Source organism: Argopecten irradians, chromosome 11, assembly GCF_041381155.1.
Source record: "Argopecten irradians isolate NY chromosome 11, Ai_NY, whole genome shotgun sequence".
NCBI lineage: Eukaryota > Metazoa > Mollusca > Bivalvia > Pectinida > Pectinidae > Argopecten > Argopecten irradians.
The window spans coordinates 27,386,512-27,407,081 of NC_091144.1; the positions used below are offsets into that span (position 1 = coordinate 27,386,512).

General features: G+C 33.8%; 1 protein-coding gene across 3 annotated transcripts in view; it reads left to right on the forward strand.

Annotated features, from left to right (window-relative positions):
* LOC138335166 (serine/arginine repetitive matrix protein 1-like) overlaps positions 1-15,410 on the forward strand; it is a 72,049-nt gene extending 56,639 nt beyond the window's left edge. For 2 of the 3 annotated variants that reach the window (XM_069284129.1, XM_069284131.1), the window contains 4 exons: positions 11,484-11,640; positions 12,196-12,249; positions 14,849-14,866; positions 15,178-15,410. In XM_069284129.1, coding sequence (XP_069140230.1) covers positions 11,484-11,640; positions 12,196-12,249; positions 14,849-14,866; positions 15,178-15,395 — 447 coding nt within the window. In that variant the 3' untranslated portion in view covers positions 15,396-15,410. The remainder of the gene's footprint in view (positions 1-11,483; positions 11,641-12,195; positions 12,250-14,848; positions 14,867-15,177) is intronic. The other variant, XM_069284130.1, reaches the window with a different exon arrangement.
* The last annotated feature ends 5,160 nt before the right edge of the window (positions 15,411-20,570 follow it).

Sequence of the window (20,570 nt, forward strand, 5' to 3'; positions counted from 1 at the left end):
ACTCTTATTAAAAAAACTACCAGTCACAATAGCAGAGAACAAAGTTTAGTTGTAATATTGACAGAGATTGGGTGGACCAAGGTTCTAGAGAATTATAATGTATTATTCAAGGCAACGATTTATGTTTGGTTCTAGGATGTAAATTGATTATCTTCAAACTGGGGATTTATGTTTGGTTCTAGAATGTAAACTGATAATCTTCAAACTGGGTGACAAGGTTAAATGCCTTAAGGGCTTAGCCAAGTTTGATCACGACTGTTGATTGACCTTATTTAGCGGAGTTATGTCCCTTTGAATTACTAAAAACATCATTTTCTGCCATTTCCCGTGCAATAAGTGTAACAAATATAAACCGATTTCCTTCAAACTTAGAAACAAGGGTAAATGCCTTAAGGACTCTGCAAGGTTTGATCGTAACTTTCAACGAACCTTATTTAGCGGAGTTGTAGCCCTTTGCTTAGATAAAAAAAGTCAGTTTCTGCCACTTCCGTAAATAATTGTAATAAATATAACCCGATTTTCTTCTAACTTAGTAACAAGGTTGAATGCCTTAAGTGCCTAGCCAGGTTTGATCAACTCTTTCAGCGGATGTTATTTATCAGAGTTATGGCCCTTTAACTTACTACAAATGTCAATTTTCTGCAGTTTCTGTGTAATAACTAAAAAATGTTAAATCTAATATTGTTAAAACTGGTAACAAAGTTAAATGCCTTAAGGACTAAGCAAAGTTTGATCGCCACTTTTTGCAGATCTTAATTAGCAGAGTTATGGCCCTTTGATTTAATAAAAAAAGTCATTTTCTGCCACTTCCGTACAATAACTGTAATAGATATTAACTGATTTTCTTCAAACTTGGTAACAAAGTTAAATGTCTTACTTCAGAAGAAGACTTCAGTTTATTTTTTCATGTTTCAACCATTGTTAAACCTAACCTCAATAATATTTAAATACAATATGTCCTGAAAGCGGGGGATGGAAATTCCACGAATTTGCTTGTTTCCTTTGTATTCCTGGTTATTCTGGAACCACCACATAATAGAAGACTATTGTTGCCTCTGGGATCTCTTACATTCCTCCACATGATGTATTATGGGATAATATTACCACAGTTAATTACCTATGTAGTGATTTGACAGTTTCAATCAAGGAAAAAATACATGCAGTAATTTCAACAGTAGCATAGTATCAGTTACATTGTTTTTTGGGGTGGGGGCAGGATGGGGGATGGGGGATATAGAGGAGAAGTAAAGTGGAGAAGATGAGTGATGGGTAGTATGCTATCTGATGTAGAGTTATGACATGCTAATAATCACAAGAGTACACAGCCGTCACTACCTCAGATTCTTTCCTGATATACAATCAATTACTCATTATTCACCTATCTTTTCAGAGATATTTCAACAGTAATAATTCTGTGTTTTTCTCATAAAGAAAACATTGTTAGCTGCCAAGAATTCATAATCCTATCATGATCTTCTCTCCAGCGTCTTTTTGGAAGAGTTGTCTTTATGATAGATTTGACAGAATAATCGGATAGTTATATAAACTGGCGTGTAGTGTTTTGTGTTTATCAAAATATGCATGAAAAAATGTACAAATTCACAATTCTGAAATGTCTGTATCATCAACTGAAGTTTTCCTATTTGATAGAATTGTATTCAAGTGTCTTACAGCAAGGCATTAAATAAAAGGCGTAGCCGAATACTTGTGGTCAGGGAGGGTTAAAGAGACTGAAATATCTAGAAATGCATTTACTCGAAATATTTCTGATTAGAAAAATAGATTTGTTATAAAGCTGTATTATGTTGACATCAACTGAAGTATTTCATATAAGAAAATTCTGAAAATTTTCCTTGAATAAATCTGTCATTTATTTGTTTTATTTAATCCAAATATTAAAAAAATAACTTGAGATACACCTAAAAGTTAATTTAAAAAAAAAAAAAAAAAAAAAAATATATTACAACTTAGACATAATCAGCAAGGGAGACAAATCTTTAGCTGTATTAAAGGAGATAACTATATGGCAACATGATTTTAGATAATTACATGGAGCTAACTTCATAACTAATTAGCTAAAGATAATTAGATATATAGTAATTTAAATAAAAAGAACTCGCAGACAGGGGAGATAAATCCATGTCAGTATATCTCAAGGGAGATAATCTCCAGAAATGTAACTTAAATTAATAAAAGAGAGATACAAATTATTACGTAGTGTGACTTCTAAAAGTAAGAAGGTCTTTAGAGACGAGTAAAGACAAGACATGATAAGAAATCAGTGTATTTCATATTTACAGAGTTACCTCCCTTGCTGGTAGATATCCATTGTGATGTTATTATTTTGAGAGCAATATCACATTGTTTTCTTTGAAAAATATGACATTACACTTGTGAACATATGACATCACAATCAGTAACATGCAAAGGCAGGTAACTCTGTAAAATTCAAATTAATATAGAGTATTAAAACTGAGATAATTGACAATAACCATGCTCTTTAAGATTTAGCAAATTTTCTGAAAATCATGAAATATTTCTAAACTTGGGCTCAACTAGAAAGGCAGTAATTGAACTGTAATTGAGTGTAGCTGTATTTGATGTTTGCGGTTTGTACTAACCCCATGTTTTGACCTCCTTCAGTGTTTATTGCAATCTATAACTGGGATGTGTATTCCTGGGAAATCCTGGTTCTCTAGCGACAGTAGTCAGGTTGGTATGCAACACTGCTCTATAATCATGGTAACACTGTGTAGAACCCCACCCTGCATCTGACCATGACCTTCCCGTCTTTTGTACATTGTATATATAGAGACTACATTTTTACCCCACCACTTTGTATTTAATAGATTATATCTCAAAACTGGTCCCTTGTAATATATAGCATCTATATACTATGTTGTAAGATAATTGTGATATCACAAATACTCGTTGAATATACAAAGTCACACAATTTTCTAAGTCCAAATTTTCTTATATTCCAATTAGTTCTGAAAGTTTTTGCATACATTAATTAACAGGAGTTAACCTTGTTGAATAATTTTGTGTTACATATATTCTAACAAGTAGGTGTAAATCTGTTGAATAAATTTGATGTAAACTTTTGCAATCAAACATGCCCCCCTCACCATCTTTCTTTTTGAAATCCTGTCCACCTTTCCCTTTTCTTGCCCCAATTGTTCTATCTTCAATTCAACTGATGAACTCTTTCTTTAAAATTCAGCTGCCACTTTTTAAAATCTTTCTAATATTATCACGTATCCATCTTTCTTTATGAAATCCTTCACCATCTTTTTTTCAAATCCTTTTTCCAAGTCCTTCTATCATCAGTGTAAATACTGTACATCCTGTCAGTGTTGTGGTTGGTGATATTCATTGTCGAGTTTGATGTTGTCGCCTCATGTTAAATTGTATTTACATGTAATAATGGCCATCATTTTCTTAAAAACTTTGCTTTTGTGCTTTTAGCAATTATTGAATGAGCAATCAGTATTCTAGTATTGATAAATAAACTTTTATGTATTTATGTTGTTGTCAAAAACTTAAACGGAAATATTAGCCCATCAATATTTTTGACTTGTAGGTCATTTATACAATTTGTGTACAGTGAACTTTTCTGCTATTAATCACAGCTTATATTAATTAACAGAAAAGCTGGAAAACAATTAGTAACAATAAAGTCAGAACTGCTTCCAAAAGATGGATGCTGGTATATAGCTATGTGTTCTACATTTGTATTAGGCTAAAAATTTCAGACAATATCAAATTGATCATGTTTCAGTGATATAGCACTATAAAAAGAGCAAGAGTTCCACTTTATATGAATATACCACTCCAAAAACACACACCTTGCGTATCATACACACAACACACCACATACATTGGAGACGGTCCTTACATGACCCTGGCTGTTAATAGCTAGGGTGTTAATTAATCAAATAAACAAACAAACCAGGATGCAACAATGAATTGAATACCTTGGTTTATGAAAGAAAACTAGGGGGGGGGGAAAGACTTATAATAATAAAAATAATAAATAATAACATTCTCATTGTTATAGATATAGGGACACTCACTTTTTAGCTCTCTGATATTGTGGGTGTTCTTATTAATTCCAAGATGAACAAAGTGATTTCAGAAATTAGGTAGAACCCTTTTTATGGTGAGAAATTTGACCGTATCACGATCTATCAAATCAGGGTCTATTAGAAGCTTTAGTTAAGTAGATCTAGGTTCATTAGAAGCTTCATCAGAGTTTATTGCATTGTACTTGAAGGAAGAGTTCTCTGGTCATCAGTTCGTGATTAAACAGGAAACTTTCGATAATAAATTCTCGGGTTAAGGAATAAAGTAAATTTGGGAGGTTGATGTGACTGTGTGACACAGGGCTGATATGCTTATAGTAGGGTTATATATGGATCTGTCATAAGGCTGTCCTTGTTAAAATCAAAACTTACATAAATCGTATAACTGTAAACAACAGTTGGGTTCCAGTTAAGGGTTGATAACAAACATGTTTATGACATGTATGTTTCAAAAGGCCAACTTAGAATTTAAATAGTTTCTAGATTAAACTGTAAGCTCATATGTATTCCAGATATAGATTAGATATAACTGCTGCTGGATCCACAGTTACACAGAATGTCAGTGATTAAGTCTAAATGTTGAATGATGGTTGTTCCTGATCATAATTTTCCAGATGGTGTTAAAGTACAGTCAAACTTGTCTATAAAGACCACCCAATGAGCAAAGGGAACATGGTTTTTATAGCCAGGTGGTCTTTATACACAGGTTGAATAATGTGTTGAAACTTGTTTTTAGAACCATAAAAAGTGGTCTTATTTAGCAAGTGGTCTTTATAAAGAGGTGGTCACTTTTAAAGGCAGGTTAACTGTATTGTGTAGAAGTTCTTGTTTGAGTTTCAAGCTTTAAGTTTTAGTCTTCAGATCAACAGGCTTGGTTTTAAGACGAGATTTTAAGCTATTGTGGTCTCTGTCTCAGACAACCTGTTTTGTGTCTTCTGGTAACTTGTTCTTTACAGATACCTAATAAGGTCGAGTTTGAGTCTAAAATGGTGTTGTTTTTTAGAACAAAAGGTCCTTAAGAAAGTGTGAGTCTTTTTATGTGTCAAGAAGGCCTGGTTTGAGTCTTAACTGCATGGTGTTTGTCTGAAGTTCAAAAGGTCTTAATTAGAAAGCTTGAGTCTAAATTTGTGTTTAGTTCAGAAGATCTAGTATGAGTCAGAATAGATGCTGGTTTTGACTTTATAAAACCTAGCTTGAGTCCTGATTGATGTACAAGGCTTAGAAATGCTTACCTGGTAGTTTCGTTTCACAATTGGTGCAGGTCTGTAAGGTTGGAGGTCCAATCAAATCTTTACAGTTATCAAATAGGATGCTGAATGACAGCTCTATGTGTTTGGAGCCAAATTAGTAATCTGTGACCTGTTTGTGAGGCTGGTATTTTCTCCATGACCACCTTCACACTTGTCCAGGTTATCAGACTTTGTTTTTGTATTTGTTTGGTTTTGATAGAAATCGACTGGCAAGCTGTCTGTCTATGCTGAGGGTCAGTGTTCTACAAGGATCTGGTATCGGTTCCAACCCCTCTTTACACCAAAGTCTGATAACCCTACACAACCCTCAGTCATTATTACAACACAAACTTTAAGCCTATCTACAGATATCTGTGTAAAATTGGGGCTACTCCAGGATATAACTCCAGGATTTAGATTGACTTGTGAACTGGCAGTAGATCAGACCAGAAAAACAAACAAAACTATCGCTGTTTATCATACAGAGTGCCACTTCATTAAATGGCTGAAGTGTTTAAATCATTTCTTAATGTATTCAGTTTCAAGAATAAAAGATATGAAATATCTTTATTTGATATAGGTGTGAAAATCTTTAACTATTTATTTATTCTTCAATTTATAAACTGTGAAAATAAACTTCACTTTTAAACATTTTCTGCACATCGGTGAACTGTTCGTCACACTTAACAATTCTGTCTTGAATTTGTTACATTTTGTGTATCTTTTTTGTCAAAAGCATTTTGTCTCTCCCTGTGTTCCCAAATTATTTAAAATCTTTCACATTAGCTACTTTATGTTTCTTTAGCCTTGGTCCACATGAAGCTTTTATTGTGTTTTTTGCAGGGGTTGCAGAGCTTGGGCATGGAATGCAAGCTCTGGAACCCAAGACTGACTGACCACTAATTCATTTTAATGGTTTTAGCCCTGTAATTGGATCCTTGGCCAATCTTAGTTCAGGAGTTCAGATGAATTAACAATACTTTCCCTACTGAAAATGTTTCTGAATCTTCTAATAAGCTACATTTTCTGTTTGCCTAAATCGTCTTAATGGGTAGGAGTCGGGATAGTGAATGGGCAATAGATATATGGATGGAAGAAATGAGTTAGTGTGTACGGAATAGCTGAAACTGTTACCAGGTATTTATATCTGCCATTTCCGTGGGTTACCCCTACATAAACACAGTGGAAATGAAATTCTCTCGGTTTTAATTGAATACCTTTACCACAGATTTCGGATTTTGTACCCAAAGCCTCTTTGATCTCTATACCATATGTCTATAGAAATTAATATTATCTTGGTATCTAACTTGAATGTGTATATTTACATTAAAGTAACTCCACATACCCGGCCAACTTTCCATTATTATTAAGGATAACAACAATGTTTGTACAAAATATTTTGGCAGTGAGTGTATTTTAAAATCATCTCTCTCCACCACCCCCTCCTCTTCTGACACCTGGGTCTGGAACTTGGCACACTTATAGCAGTACTTCCTGTTGACCTTGACCCCCAGGGTCACATTCCTTGGCTGAGGTCCAGAGGCTGGCTCAGTAGACAATACAGAAGCCTGGTGGATTTAGTGTGTTGTGTAACAGTTTAGCAGCCCATTCCTCTGTATCATGGAACATTACATGTGTCATTGCTTGTGTAAATACTACTCCCACAACTTACAAACCAGCAATGAGTGATATATATATATATAAACTACCAGTTGTAGGAAATCGCCTTTAACAATCCCAATGTAAATATTTCAACTACTGCAAACCATCATTCTTTTGTGGATATTAAATTTCGCGATTTTTATTTCAGAACTAGTTCGCTAAGTTAATTATTCACGGATTTAAACAATTAAAGGATAATTCTTATCAGTATAGATGATGTAGATATTAATTCGTGGAGAATTTTTTGTTTCGGAAATTGACTTGAATCACGAAATTCATGAAACTAAATCACACGCAAATAAAAGTTGGTTTACAGTATATCGCTAAATTAAAGTCGGAATCCATTTATGATGTATTCATTGTAAACTTTCTTTCATTTCGATTTACTTTCACAAATTTCGCAATCAAATTAAATTGGCGAACATTTATCTCCACGAGATACCATCTATATAATATTCTTCATTAATAGGAATTTCCATTCAATTTAAAAATCCACAAATTTTGATCTTCTCAAGGTTGTTTTGAAAATGGCAAAATTGAATTGCTGCGAGAGAAAGTAGGATGACAGTATATAAAATTCTTCTGCAATTTTTCATTATGAAGGGTTTGAATCTCCTTGCAATTCTTCTTTGCCTAAGGTAGAAATATTTTGACAATTCTATAGTGGGGTCGAGGTGGCTGAGTTTTTAAGGCACCACTAACCCTTCACCTAACAGTACTAACTGTAAGTCAGTGGTTTAATTGGTAGGTCATTAACCGATTCACCCCTGAACATGCATTTAGATTCTTCTAGTTCAAAGGATGGGAAAGTCCATTTTGGAATTTCAGGGTGAATGAATTAAATGACCTTGACTGTTAATAAGCAATGAAAGAAAAGAGATTAAAATAATATTTCTATTGCAATTCTTAACCAGACAGGTCTGGAACAATTCAAATTGGCCATTGAAAGACCTTGAATAACTTTGGATGGCATTAAATGCATTAAAAGGCCTCCAGCATTGAGTCTGAACAATTACATTGACATAACAACAAAAAGTTGTGAGATTTAAGGCAGTAATAATGCTTTTATTTAAAGGTGGTAATTAAGAGCAGTGTTAATTGGTATTGTATAATCTATTTATTAATTTTTGAGAAACTTAAATCAGAAAACTAAATTTGTGGATGGTTATCTTGAAACTTTTTTTTAATACAACGCTTGTAGCGTTTGTATTATTGCTATCTGGTTTGTATTTTTCGTGTGGGCGGTAATATAATATATTTGATTTAAAATAAACCATATGTGATAATGATGATAGATTTGAATCTCCTGAAGCTGGGAGCATTTAGTACATGTTATTTCACCCACTTCCTAGCTCATCATGGCTTCAACGTTATCTTGATTCCTGGTAGCAGTGATATGGTACAATAAAAGTATTACAGACATATATCATTTATCTTCTTTTATATAGAAAATCTTAAATGATGATAGAAACAGGGTCACTCGGTGTAGTAGGAGGAGATGTCGACAGAAGGGGTTCAACTTGTAGATCGGATGATTTATTGTTACAACTTCAGATTTAGATTTTTATACTGTTAGAAAGTGGTTGAAATATTAACTTCTACCATTATATCTATAAATCTTGCTGGGTTCTATATTCATTCAACTTTCTACCATTATATCCATAAATCTATCCAACTTTTTGTAAGGAAACCTACACAGTGTTGCATATTTTCATTCTACATTTAATTTGAGGTATATGAAATTAAGGCCTCAAAGAAGGTGCACTTATATGGATGTGGACACTTATTGGGTCAAATACGGTACTAAAGATTTTGATGTTTGGCCTCTGATATATAATGGGCTAAGAGATACAAATTTTGATCAATTGAATGACATTGAAGATCAAAGAGGTCAAGTGATGTTTTACCTTTTGTAGTTATCAGAAGCTATAGAGCAACAGATGATAAGGAATTTGTTATCAAGTCCTATCTGTACTTGGAATTTATGTTATGGACTTTCGTGGCAAAGAAATTGTGTCAGATCAAAGATTGGAAGTCATGTAAAATGGTATTACAGAATCTGGATTAAAACAAAAAATAAATTATTTGATTTATAGTGGGGAGGAGTCAACATTTAAGATGGAGGTTGATGGGTTTTGGACGTGCAACTTCACATTGATTATGGATACTTATGTACGGGTATGCCTAGCAGTTTTAGTATATAGGCTCATTATGATTTGAATGGAGAAACCACAACATATTCTATCAAGTGTGACTAATTCACAGACTTGTTATTTGGTACGTTCAGTCGATCAATATGTGATAATGTTATTGTAACTTCCTTGAGAAATTTGACTTTGAAAAATCACAGTATGTAGACATGAACAAAGATAATAGCACAACTAAAATATGTTCCGATTCCACTGCCCATGTTTTATCACAAAATTCTTTCTAGAGTCGCTGTTTCCCCCTCTGTATCAACCCCCCATACATCGTGAGGAATTTCAGTTCAATATTATGTTGACAGGTTATCAGGATGTTTGTCTATAATGGAGGGTTAGTGGTATCTCTACAGGGAGTTAAGCTTTATATTGATCTGGATCAATATTTATATGGAAGACTGTATATACATAGCCAGGTTTAGATGAATAAGTGATGTATTTATAATGACAACCTTATGACCAGAGACTTATTGTCCCAAAGTGGCCTTCATACAGGTTAATTTTATACCTACAAGTGTGGCCAAAAAAAGTCATCACAATGACAACCTATAAAGCTAATGACCAGAGACTGACTTCCCCAAGTGGCCACTATAGACAAGGTTGTTTGTACCTCAAAATAAGGCCAAAAAGTGTCTCAAAACTTTTTGTAGCCAGGTAGATGAACAGGTGATCTACAGGTATTCTATAGGTGACCAAAGACTTATTCCATTGTGGACCCCAAGTGACCGTTTTAGACAAGGTTACATTGAGGTCGCTAAGTGATATGTATGGACAAAGTTATATGTACCTGTAAGTGAAGCCCAACATTGTCTGCAGATCAGCTAGTCCCCAAATGGCCTTTCTAGACAAGCTTATTTGTACCTATATGTGAGGCCAAACATTGTCTAAAAGACTTATTCCATTGAGGTCTCCAAATGGCCTTTCTAGACAAGCTTATTTGTACCTATATGTGAGGCCAAACATTGTCTAAAAGACTTATTCCATTGTGGTCTCCAAATGGCCTTTCTAGACAAGCTTATTTGTACCTATATGTGAGGCCAAACATTGTCTAAAAGACTTAGGCCAAACATTGTCTAAAAGACTTATTCCATTGTGGTCTCCAAATGGCCTTTCTAGACAAGCTTATTTGTACCTATATGTGAGGCCAAACATTGTCTAAAAGACTTATTCCATTGTGGTCTCCAAATGGCCTTTTTAGACAAACTTATTTGTACCTATATGCGAGGCCAAACATCTGTCTAAAAGACTTATTCCATTGTTGGTCTAAATGGCCCTTTTTAGGCAAATTATTTGTACCTATATGCGAGGCCAACCATTGTCTAAAAGACTTATTCCATTGTGGCTGTGGCCTTATTAGAGAACAAACTTGGTTTGTAAGTGATCCTAGGTCCATTGTATGTCCCTTTATTATCTATCCCACAGTGTCCTAGAACAACGCCTTTATCATTATAGACATAGTTACCAAAACTATATACTCTTTCTCAATAGATATTTATAGTAGATGCTACAGTATAACTTATCAAATCTGGCCCTCGACTTATTTTGATCGCTCTGTATTGCGGCGTATGCAGGTATTTAAAACCTGTATAATCTTGAAACCTGGCTATACTGACCAAATTTGCTGGATCCAGTTTACACAAGTTACACTATATATCAAAGTTTATAGATGAATTACATAAAAACTATTGTGTAAAGGCGATCAGTTACAAAAGGAGATGAGTTGATTCACATAAAATATTTTACTACCATTCATCAATGTGCAATCTGCTTGATTAATTAGTTTACGCAGTCATCAAGATCGCTGTAGAAATATAAAATAACAAACAAGCAAATAAAAAGACCATGTTTAACAGCTAATTAATGCCATGTAAATGTTGATTCATTAAGATTTGTCAAGTTTTCATTGTCCTTTCATGTTAAATGAATCTGACATTTACTTGCTTCAGAAAGCCTGTTTATTTGTTTTCTTCGAATAAATGATGTATTCAATACTAAAGAAATTCATAAGAGGGGAAAATGTAATCTAATTATGTGAAGGAATTTTTTATCTGAAAAAAAATCCTTTTTCATTATATTTGGTGTATATATATTAAACTGTTGCAAAAAGTTAGCAAGTGAATTTATCGCAAAAATATTAAAATTAAAATTGCAAAATGTTTTCATATACGTAGCAGAAAAAAATGTATTGTAGAGTACATGCAACTACAGTACAAGAGGAGATAACTCAACATTATAATATTTGACTAGTTAGAAACTTTAATGTTATTGTCTCATAGTAATACATGCATTATATTGATATATTTCAGGATTCCTTTGACCGGAGGTCAGAAGTCAACTATGGCCGATTTTACACTTCGAGTTACTTAGAGAAAGGCAAACAGAACTACATGAAGCGCGCCTCACTAAACCCCACCCCAAAGTCTCACCACAAGTCGCCTCACTTTCACAGACCAGGTAACAAAAGTAAATTTTATTTTTTATCCTTATTGTTGAATCTGAAAACAAAATATTCACCAGGTCACTATACACAGGTTTTGTCATGTCACTATACACAGGTTTTGAAAAATGGCCAATACTGTAAAAGTGGAAATTTGCCTGAAGTTAAAATTTAGGCGAGGTGGAAATCTTAATTACAAACAGTCCTTGTTACATTGAAAATAATTATGAAACGTGGTTGAAAAATGTTAGTAGCTGGTGTAATTATAATTGTGAAAATAACAACCAGTTGCTTTGGTGGAGGAGAACAATAATTTATGTCATCTCAAATGATAAATGTGGATATTTTATTTTGGCCAGTAGCCGGCCAGTAGTCACAGTAGCCGGCCAGTAGTCGGATATACAATGTAGATTTGAACTGAAAGCTAGAGAGGAGTGGCAATTGCATGTCTTTCAATTCTCAGCCTGAACCTTGATGTATGTCATTACTAGTAATACTTTTAGGTAAAGTGTTTTATTAAGAATATAAAGGTGTGTCTGTATATATTTATATAAAATTACTCAATGCACTTTTTATTGCAGCTAACTTTTCATATTCAAGAGAGGCTCCGGATTTTCTTAAAAACTGCAAAAAAAGTAAGTGAAATGAGACCTGTTATATCCTGGTAGCTGATGTATACACAATCACATGCATTTAAATGTACGAGTCACAGTTAGGATGTGTACCGTAGGATATGTACTGTATTTGATGTATGTAAACTACCCTATGCCTCTCCACATGTGACCTTATTGTAACCAACAAATTATTTCTATATATGATGAGTTTTTAATGATTGTTAAATTCATTTCTTATATTTTTGAAATATATAGTCTTAGAAGATAAGGTTTTGATATCCTTGGCAAGTAAAATTTATAGTTTTGAGATAGTTTTAAAAAAAATCATGCAAGATGGGAAAGTTTTCAATGAATTTTCAAGTCAAATGAAATAAGGAGCCATTTTGTTTCCCCATCTTATTCATAAAGTCACAAACAATATCCATGTTATAAAATCATAAACCAGTAGTCAATATTGATAAATGCAAAGATATCAAATGGTCTTCTGGATAAGAGGGAGATTTTGTGATAAATCTGTATGCATTCACCCCTGTAGTTTTGTAATGGACCATTCCAGTAGTAGATTAGAAGAGTTCAAATGCATCTATAGGGTAGGATGGGTTATAAGGATTTAACTAGAACTTGGATATTATTTCATCACAACATGTCATATTTACTTGTTTTATTACAACAATTAAACCAAAAATTATCGTCAGAATTAAATGTCTTTGTTTTCTCTGTTTATAAACTAATTCTGATGTCTATGGTGAATTACTAAATATATAGTATACGTTTTTGGTAGAACATGCCATGCATCACCTGTTGATAATTTCTAGGACATGTATAATATTAATTTCATTTCCATGTTGGTTCTAACAGAGTGGCACTTAACTTTACACTCTGATTCAGTCCGTGCGTCATCTTGTTTCATGACATATCATTAACAATATCTTGACTACTGGCTTAACGTTTCATATTTTTATCCCCCGCCCAACGAAGTTGGCGGGGGATATACAAATGGGTTCCGTCCATCCGTCCGTCTGTCCCTCCGTCCGTACGAATGGTTTCCGGAGCATAACTCTTAAACCAGTAGAGATATTTCCACAAAACTTCATACACACATTGGTCTTATGGTCTAGTAGTGCCTTTGGCTATTTTTAGGTTTTCATTTTTTGCATTTTTTCCGTAACCATGGAAACATTGCTGAAAATATCATATTTTTGTACCAGGTTCGTTTCCGGAGCATAACTCTAAAACCAGAAGAGATATTTCCACGAAACTTCATACACACATTGGTCTTATGGTCTAGTAGTGCCTTTTGCTATTTTAAGGTTTTCACTTTTTGGACTTTTTTTCTGTAACCATGGAAACATTGCTGAAAATGGCAGATTTTTGTGTAAGAATCGTTTCCGGAGCACAACTCTAAAACCAGCAGAGATATTTCCATGAAACTTCATACACACATTGTTCTTATGGTCTAGTAGTGCCTATTGCTATTTTTAGGTTTTCATTTTTTGCACTTTTTCCGTAACCATGGAAACATTGCTGAAAATATCATAATTTTGTACCAGGTTCGCTTCTGCAACATAACTGGAAAACCGGTTGGGATATATGCACAGAACTCCATAGGCACATTAGTCTTATGGTCTAGTAGTGCCTTTTGCTATTTTACGTTTTGAAACTTCATAGACACATTTTTTCTTATGGTCTAGTAGTGCCTATTGCTATTTTTAGGTTTTCACTTTGTTTGTGCTTTGTTCTGTTATTCTGTTCTAATTTGTTTGTAGCAGTTCATTTCCGGAGCAAACTCTAAAACCAGCAGAGTAGCACATTTTTGCACTTTTTTTACCATGCCATGCATCACCTGTTGATAATTTCTAGGACATGTATAATATTAATTTCATTTCCATGTTGGTTCTAACAGAGTGGCACTTAACTTTACACTCTGATTCAGTCCGTGCGTCATCTTGTTTCATGACATATCATTAACAATATCTTGACTACTGGCTTAACGTTTCATATTTTTCCTTGTTGTTATATTTAAAGCTGATTCTCACATCCTGTAATTGTTGTCTTGTCCCTCAATAAGATCAGAAGAGTTACTTCCCTTTAGTCCAACACGCATGTCACACCATGTATTAGATAGAATTTTAAGATTGTTCCCTATATATGCAGGAAACAAATATATATGTGTTATATACAAATAATATACTCTGTTTGGTCCACAAAAAACTTGCATACAGTTAAAATTACATGCATCCAACTTTGAACAAAACATCTTTGTTTATAATTATGTAATTGTTTTAATGTAAATGAAAGTGTTTGCCCATTATGTAACACCTGCATCACATTATGCAGAGTATTTAGAAGCCCAATTCTGTTTTGTATGTACATTTTTCGATGGTCAACCGATATAACCATATTGTAATTAAAGTCCTTAGTTACACTTCTGACCATAGGTAGAAGACTTAAAAGCAGATGCTTCATTGATTTGACAGATCTTAACATATCTGAGCATATGAACATTTATAGATCAGAAATATGATAGCAGTTTAGCAAATAAGTTCTTAGTACTTAAATAAAACATTTTTTCTAAAATGATTAAAATTTAGACTAACAAAATTTTATTTTGTTTGTACAGGTGGCATGGCCCAGCTTGGTAAGTACATTGAATTGTTTCAGCAACAGTGTATTTTAGTGTGGGATATATTTATACTTCATTTAATGCCAGTATACCATAAATATTGTAAATTGATGGTCATGCTTTAAGCAAACTGAATATTAAGTACACATTTACCAATTTTCTGGTATGGACATTCTTAAATATAAAGTTAAATAAAGGCTACAATTATTGCTTCTAAAGGGTCATATATTATTGTAAATTTTCCAAATTCATCATCTCTTATGCCAACCAAAGTAACCTTCTATGTATTTTGTTGTTATAATGTTATAATGAATAACCTATTCCAGCCACAAGTACCAAGGTGGTGGTGAAGCGTACCCGCCGAGCCTCGTCGCCTGGCGATCTTAGAAACGAGGAGGCTGTTCGTATGAGTATGTTCCCCGCGGCGAAACCTCCCAAACCTAATGAGGTGACAAAAATAGAACGCGAAGATTGGCCTGGCCCTCCATCTCCCGCCGCTATCCTCCCTGAACTCAGTAAGTTACAGTTATATTCATTCAGGTGACGCAGGAGTGAGACAGGGGTAATACCTTTCACCTTGACATTCATGCTGGGCTATATTCTCTGATTGGCTTTGAAAACGTTTGAGATCCTCTGCCTGATTGGTGGGTTTCCTGGGAACTTCAGTAATTTTCCCATAACAAGAACCACTTCCATCCTTGTTGATAAGTGTAATTACTATGTAGATGGTAATGTTTGCAGTGTTTTAATTTCTCTAAATTTGTAGATGATAAGATCCATCTAAATTCACATAATTGAATACCTCCCAAATTTTCTAAAAATCATGGATGTTATAATTAGTCTGTCTTATGGATTTTGCTTTCAAAGGCCACAAAGATATTCACGAAAACGAACCCCTGCAAATAAGTTCACATAATTCACAAAAAATTTTAACCCACAAAATTTAACAACTATATGTTATAAAGTTTGTTTTGCAAGAATTGCTGCCAAATTAATGAATAAATAAAGTGCATGTCATTGAAAATGTAACATGATGATTGTTTCTAGATATAGAGAAAAAGTACATTCAACATTGCTAAAAAAAAAAAGCTGTGAAATTGTCAAAATTCTGCTTCTGGTTCAACATGTTTTGCTAAAGTAACAAAGAGTTCCCAATTTTCTGTATTGAAAATCTTGTATACGTTGAGCTGATAGGATTCTGCCTATTGTGTTCTTTTCTTTATAATTGAAATAGCTACAGTAAAAATATCTGAACAAATGCTATCACAACCACTTTAACATTCCTCCATAAATAAGATGTTAATGGAATCAATTCAGGCAGTACTGCCCTCAGCCATTGAAGTCTGTACAGTCAATAAAATTGTCTTTATCGGTAGTGCTGTTTTGGCAACGAAATATTGATAATGTTATATTTATAAACACACACAATCAACCATTTCCTCCTGCACAAAATCTGCATCCATGATAAAGAGATACCAAACTGCAATCTGGAAGCCTTCAAAGATACGGCTTGTTCTCAAAAATCTATAAATAAAAAAAGGAATGGATACTGCATATCGCAAAAATCTATAATATGTGAATGATGAATTATGACATCGTGTGCATTTGTTTGCAGTTTGTATTGATAAATTTTGATATTGTGTGCATAGGACTGCAGTATGTGTAAATGGTAATGTTTTCTGTGTTGGCTGGAGATGTTCTCTATATAAGGTTTGCCTATCAGATGACATTTTGTCCCATGCCAGTTATTCCACAGATACTGTAACAGATCGATGGAATGGCATCATTTGGTGTACTGTATCATAGGCCAAAGGGGAGATAATTCCAGAGGGGAGATAATTACTCTCAGTATATTAAATAGATATATTGCAGCTGTTGTTAACAACTTGTTCATACCAAATAGTCCAATGGCTTTGTTCAAGTATCACTAACTGTAAAGATGTTTCATATGTTACACCAACCAATGCTCTATTGAGCTGCAGGTTGGCACGAGTGTTAAAGATGTGTCTCGACATATTGTAATTACAACAAGCCCTCAACTTCAAGCTGGGTCGCAAGCTGTTCAAATCCCATGTGGGACCTTAAATACCAACAGTACTGACTGCTAGTCTATGCTTTGTTCTCATGATGTGCTCGTGGCTTTACCCCCACCATGGAAATCTAAAAATGTATGCTGCCTTATAATACCGTACCCTGGCTGTGTGATCAAGTCCTTTCAAACAATCAAGCAGAAGGAAAGCTGTTGTTAGACGTACTTATATATGTATTCCAAGCTGTGTTAGAGCATTACCGTACCTTATATATGTATATTCAAGCTGTGTTAGACATACCTCCGTACCTTATATATGTATTCAAGCTGTGTTTAGGACATACCGTACCTTATATATGTATTCAAGCTGTGTTAGACATACCTGTACCTTATATATGTATTCAAGCTGTGTTAGACATATACCGTACCTTATATATGTATTTCAAGCTGAGTTAGACATACCGTACCTTATATATGTATTCAAGCTGTTTTTAGGACATTACCGTACCTTATATTCCTAGACATTTGTATGTATTCAAGCTGTGTTAGACATACTGTACCTTATATGTATGTATTCAAGCTGTGTGTAGACATACCGTACCTTATATATGTATTCAAGCTGTGTTAGACATACGTACCATGTATTCAAGCTGTGTTATGTACCTTTATATATGTATTCAAGCTGTGTTAGACATACTGTACCTTATATATGTATTTCAAGCTGTGTTAGACATACCGTACCTTATATAGTATTCAAGCTGTGTTAAGACCATACGTACCTTATATATGTATTCAAGCTGTGTTAGACATACTCTACCTTATATATGTATTCAAGCTGTGTTAGACATACCGTACCTTAAATATGTATTCAGCTGTGTTAGACATACCGTACCTTATATATGTATTCAAGCTGTGTTAGACATACCGTACCTTATATATGTATTTCAAGCTGTGTTAAGGACATACCGTACCTTATATATGTATTCAAGCTGTGTTAGACATACTGTACCTTATATATGTATTCAAGCTGTGTTAGACATACTGTACCTTATATAAGTATTCAAGCTGTGTTTAGACATACCGTACCTTATGTAATGTATTCAAGCTGTGTTAGACATACCGTACCTTATAATATGTATTCAAGCTGTGTTATACATACCGTACCCTTATATGTATTTCAAGCTGTGTTAGAACATACTGTAACCTTATAGTATGTATTCCAGCTGTGTTATATGACAGCAACATACTGTACCTTATATATGTATTCAAGCTGTGTTAGACATATTACGTACCTTATATATGTATTCAAGCTGTGTTAGACATACTGTACCTTTATGTATTCAAGCTGTGTTTAGACATACTTTTACCTTTATAATGTATTCAAGCTGTGTTAGACATACTGTACCTTATATATGTATTCAAGCTGTGTTAGACATACTGTACCTTATATATGTATTCAAGCTGTGTTAGACATACTGTTCAATGTATTCATAGCTGTGTTAGACATTTACTGTTACCTTATATATGTATTCAAGCTGTGTTTAGACTTTACTGGTTACCTATATAATGTATTCAAGCTGTGTTAGACATACTGTACCTTATATATGTATTCAAGCTGTGTTAGACATACTGTACCTTATATATGTATTCAAGCTGTGTTAGAACATACTGTACCTTATATATTATATTCAAGCTGTGTTAGACATACTGTACCGTATATCATGTATTCTAAAGCTGTGGCTAGACATACTGTACCTTATATATGTATTCAAGCTGTGTTAGACATACCGTACCTTATATATGTATTCATGCTGTGTGAGACATTACTGTACCTTATATATGTATTCAAGCTGTGTTAGACATACTGTACCTTATATATGTATTCAAGCTGTGTTAGACATACCGTACCTTATATATGTATTCAAGCTGTGTTAGACATACCGTACCTTATATATGTATTCAAGCTGTGTTAGACATACCGTACCTTATATATGTATTCAAGCTGTGTACCTTATTAGTACATAGACATACCGTACCTTATATATGTATTCAAGCTGTGTTAGTCATAATGTACCTGTATATATGTATTCATGCTGTGTTAGACGTACCGTACCTTATTCAAGCTGTGTTAGACATACGTACCTTATGTATGTATTCAAGCTGTGTTAGACATACTGTACCTTATATATGTATTCAAGCTGTGTTAGACATACTGTACCTTATGTATGTATCAAGCTGTAGTTCAAGTACCTTATATATGTGTTAGCTGTGTTAGACACCGTACCGTACCTGTTAGACATATGTATTCAAGCTGTGTTAGACATACTGTACCTTATATATGTATTCAAGCTGTGTTAGACATACTGTACCCTTATATATGTATTCAATGTATTCAAGCTGTGTTAGACATACTGTACCTTATATATGTATTCAAGCTGTGTTAGACATACCGTACCTTAATTAGACAGTACCTTATATATGTATTCAAGCTGTGTTAAACATACCGTACCTTATATATGTATTCAAGCTGTGTTAGACATACCGTTACCTTATATATGTATTCAAGCTGTGTTAGACATACCGTACCTTATATATGTATTCAAGCTGTGTTAGACATACCGTACCTTATTATGTATTCAAGCTGTGTTGACATACCGTACCTTATAGGTTGTTCAAGCTGTGTTAGACATACCGTACCTTATATGTATTCAAGCTGTGTTAGACATACTGTACCTTTATTTGAATTAATTCAAGCTGTGTTAGACATACCGTACCTTATGTATGTATTCAAGCTGTGTTAGACATACTGTACTTATGTATGTATTCAAGCTGTGTTAGACATACCGTACCTTATATATGTATTCAAGCTGTGTGTACCTTATAATGCTGTGTTAGACATACCGTACCTTATGTATGTATTCAAGCTGTGTTAGACATACTGTACCTTATATATGTATTCAATGCTGTGTTAGACATACTGTACCTTATGTATGTATTCAAGTACATACCGCTTATGTATGTATTCAAGCTGTGTTAGACATACTGTACCTTATATATGTATTCAGCTGTGTTAGACATATGTATTCAAGCTGTGTTAGACATACTGTACCTTATGTATGTATTCAAGCTGTGTTTAGACATACTGTACCTTATATATGTATTCAAGCTGTGTTAGACATACCGTACCTTATATATGTATTCAAGCTGTGTTAGACATACTGTACCTTATGTATGTATTCAAGCTGTGTTTAGACATACTGTACCTTATATATGTATTCAAGCTGTGTTAGACATACCGTACCTTATATATGTACTTATTCAAGCTGTGTTAGACATACTGTACCTTATATATGTATTCAAGCTGTGTTAGACATACGTACCTTATATATGTATTCAAGCTGTGTTAGACATACCGTACCTTATATATGTATTCAAGCTGTGTTAGATACATACCTGTACCTTATATATGTATTCAAGCTGTGTTAGACATATGTACCTTATATATGTCAACCTTAACCTTACTTATATATGTATTCAAGCTGTGTTAGACATACCGTACCTTATATATGTATTAGCTGTGTTAGACATACCGTACCTTATATATGTATTCAAGCTGTTAGACATACTTACCTTATATATGTATTCAAGCTGTGTTAGACATACGTACCTTATATATGTATTCAAGCTGTG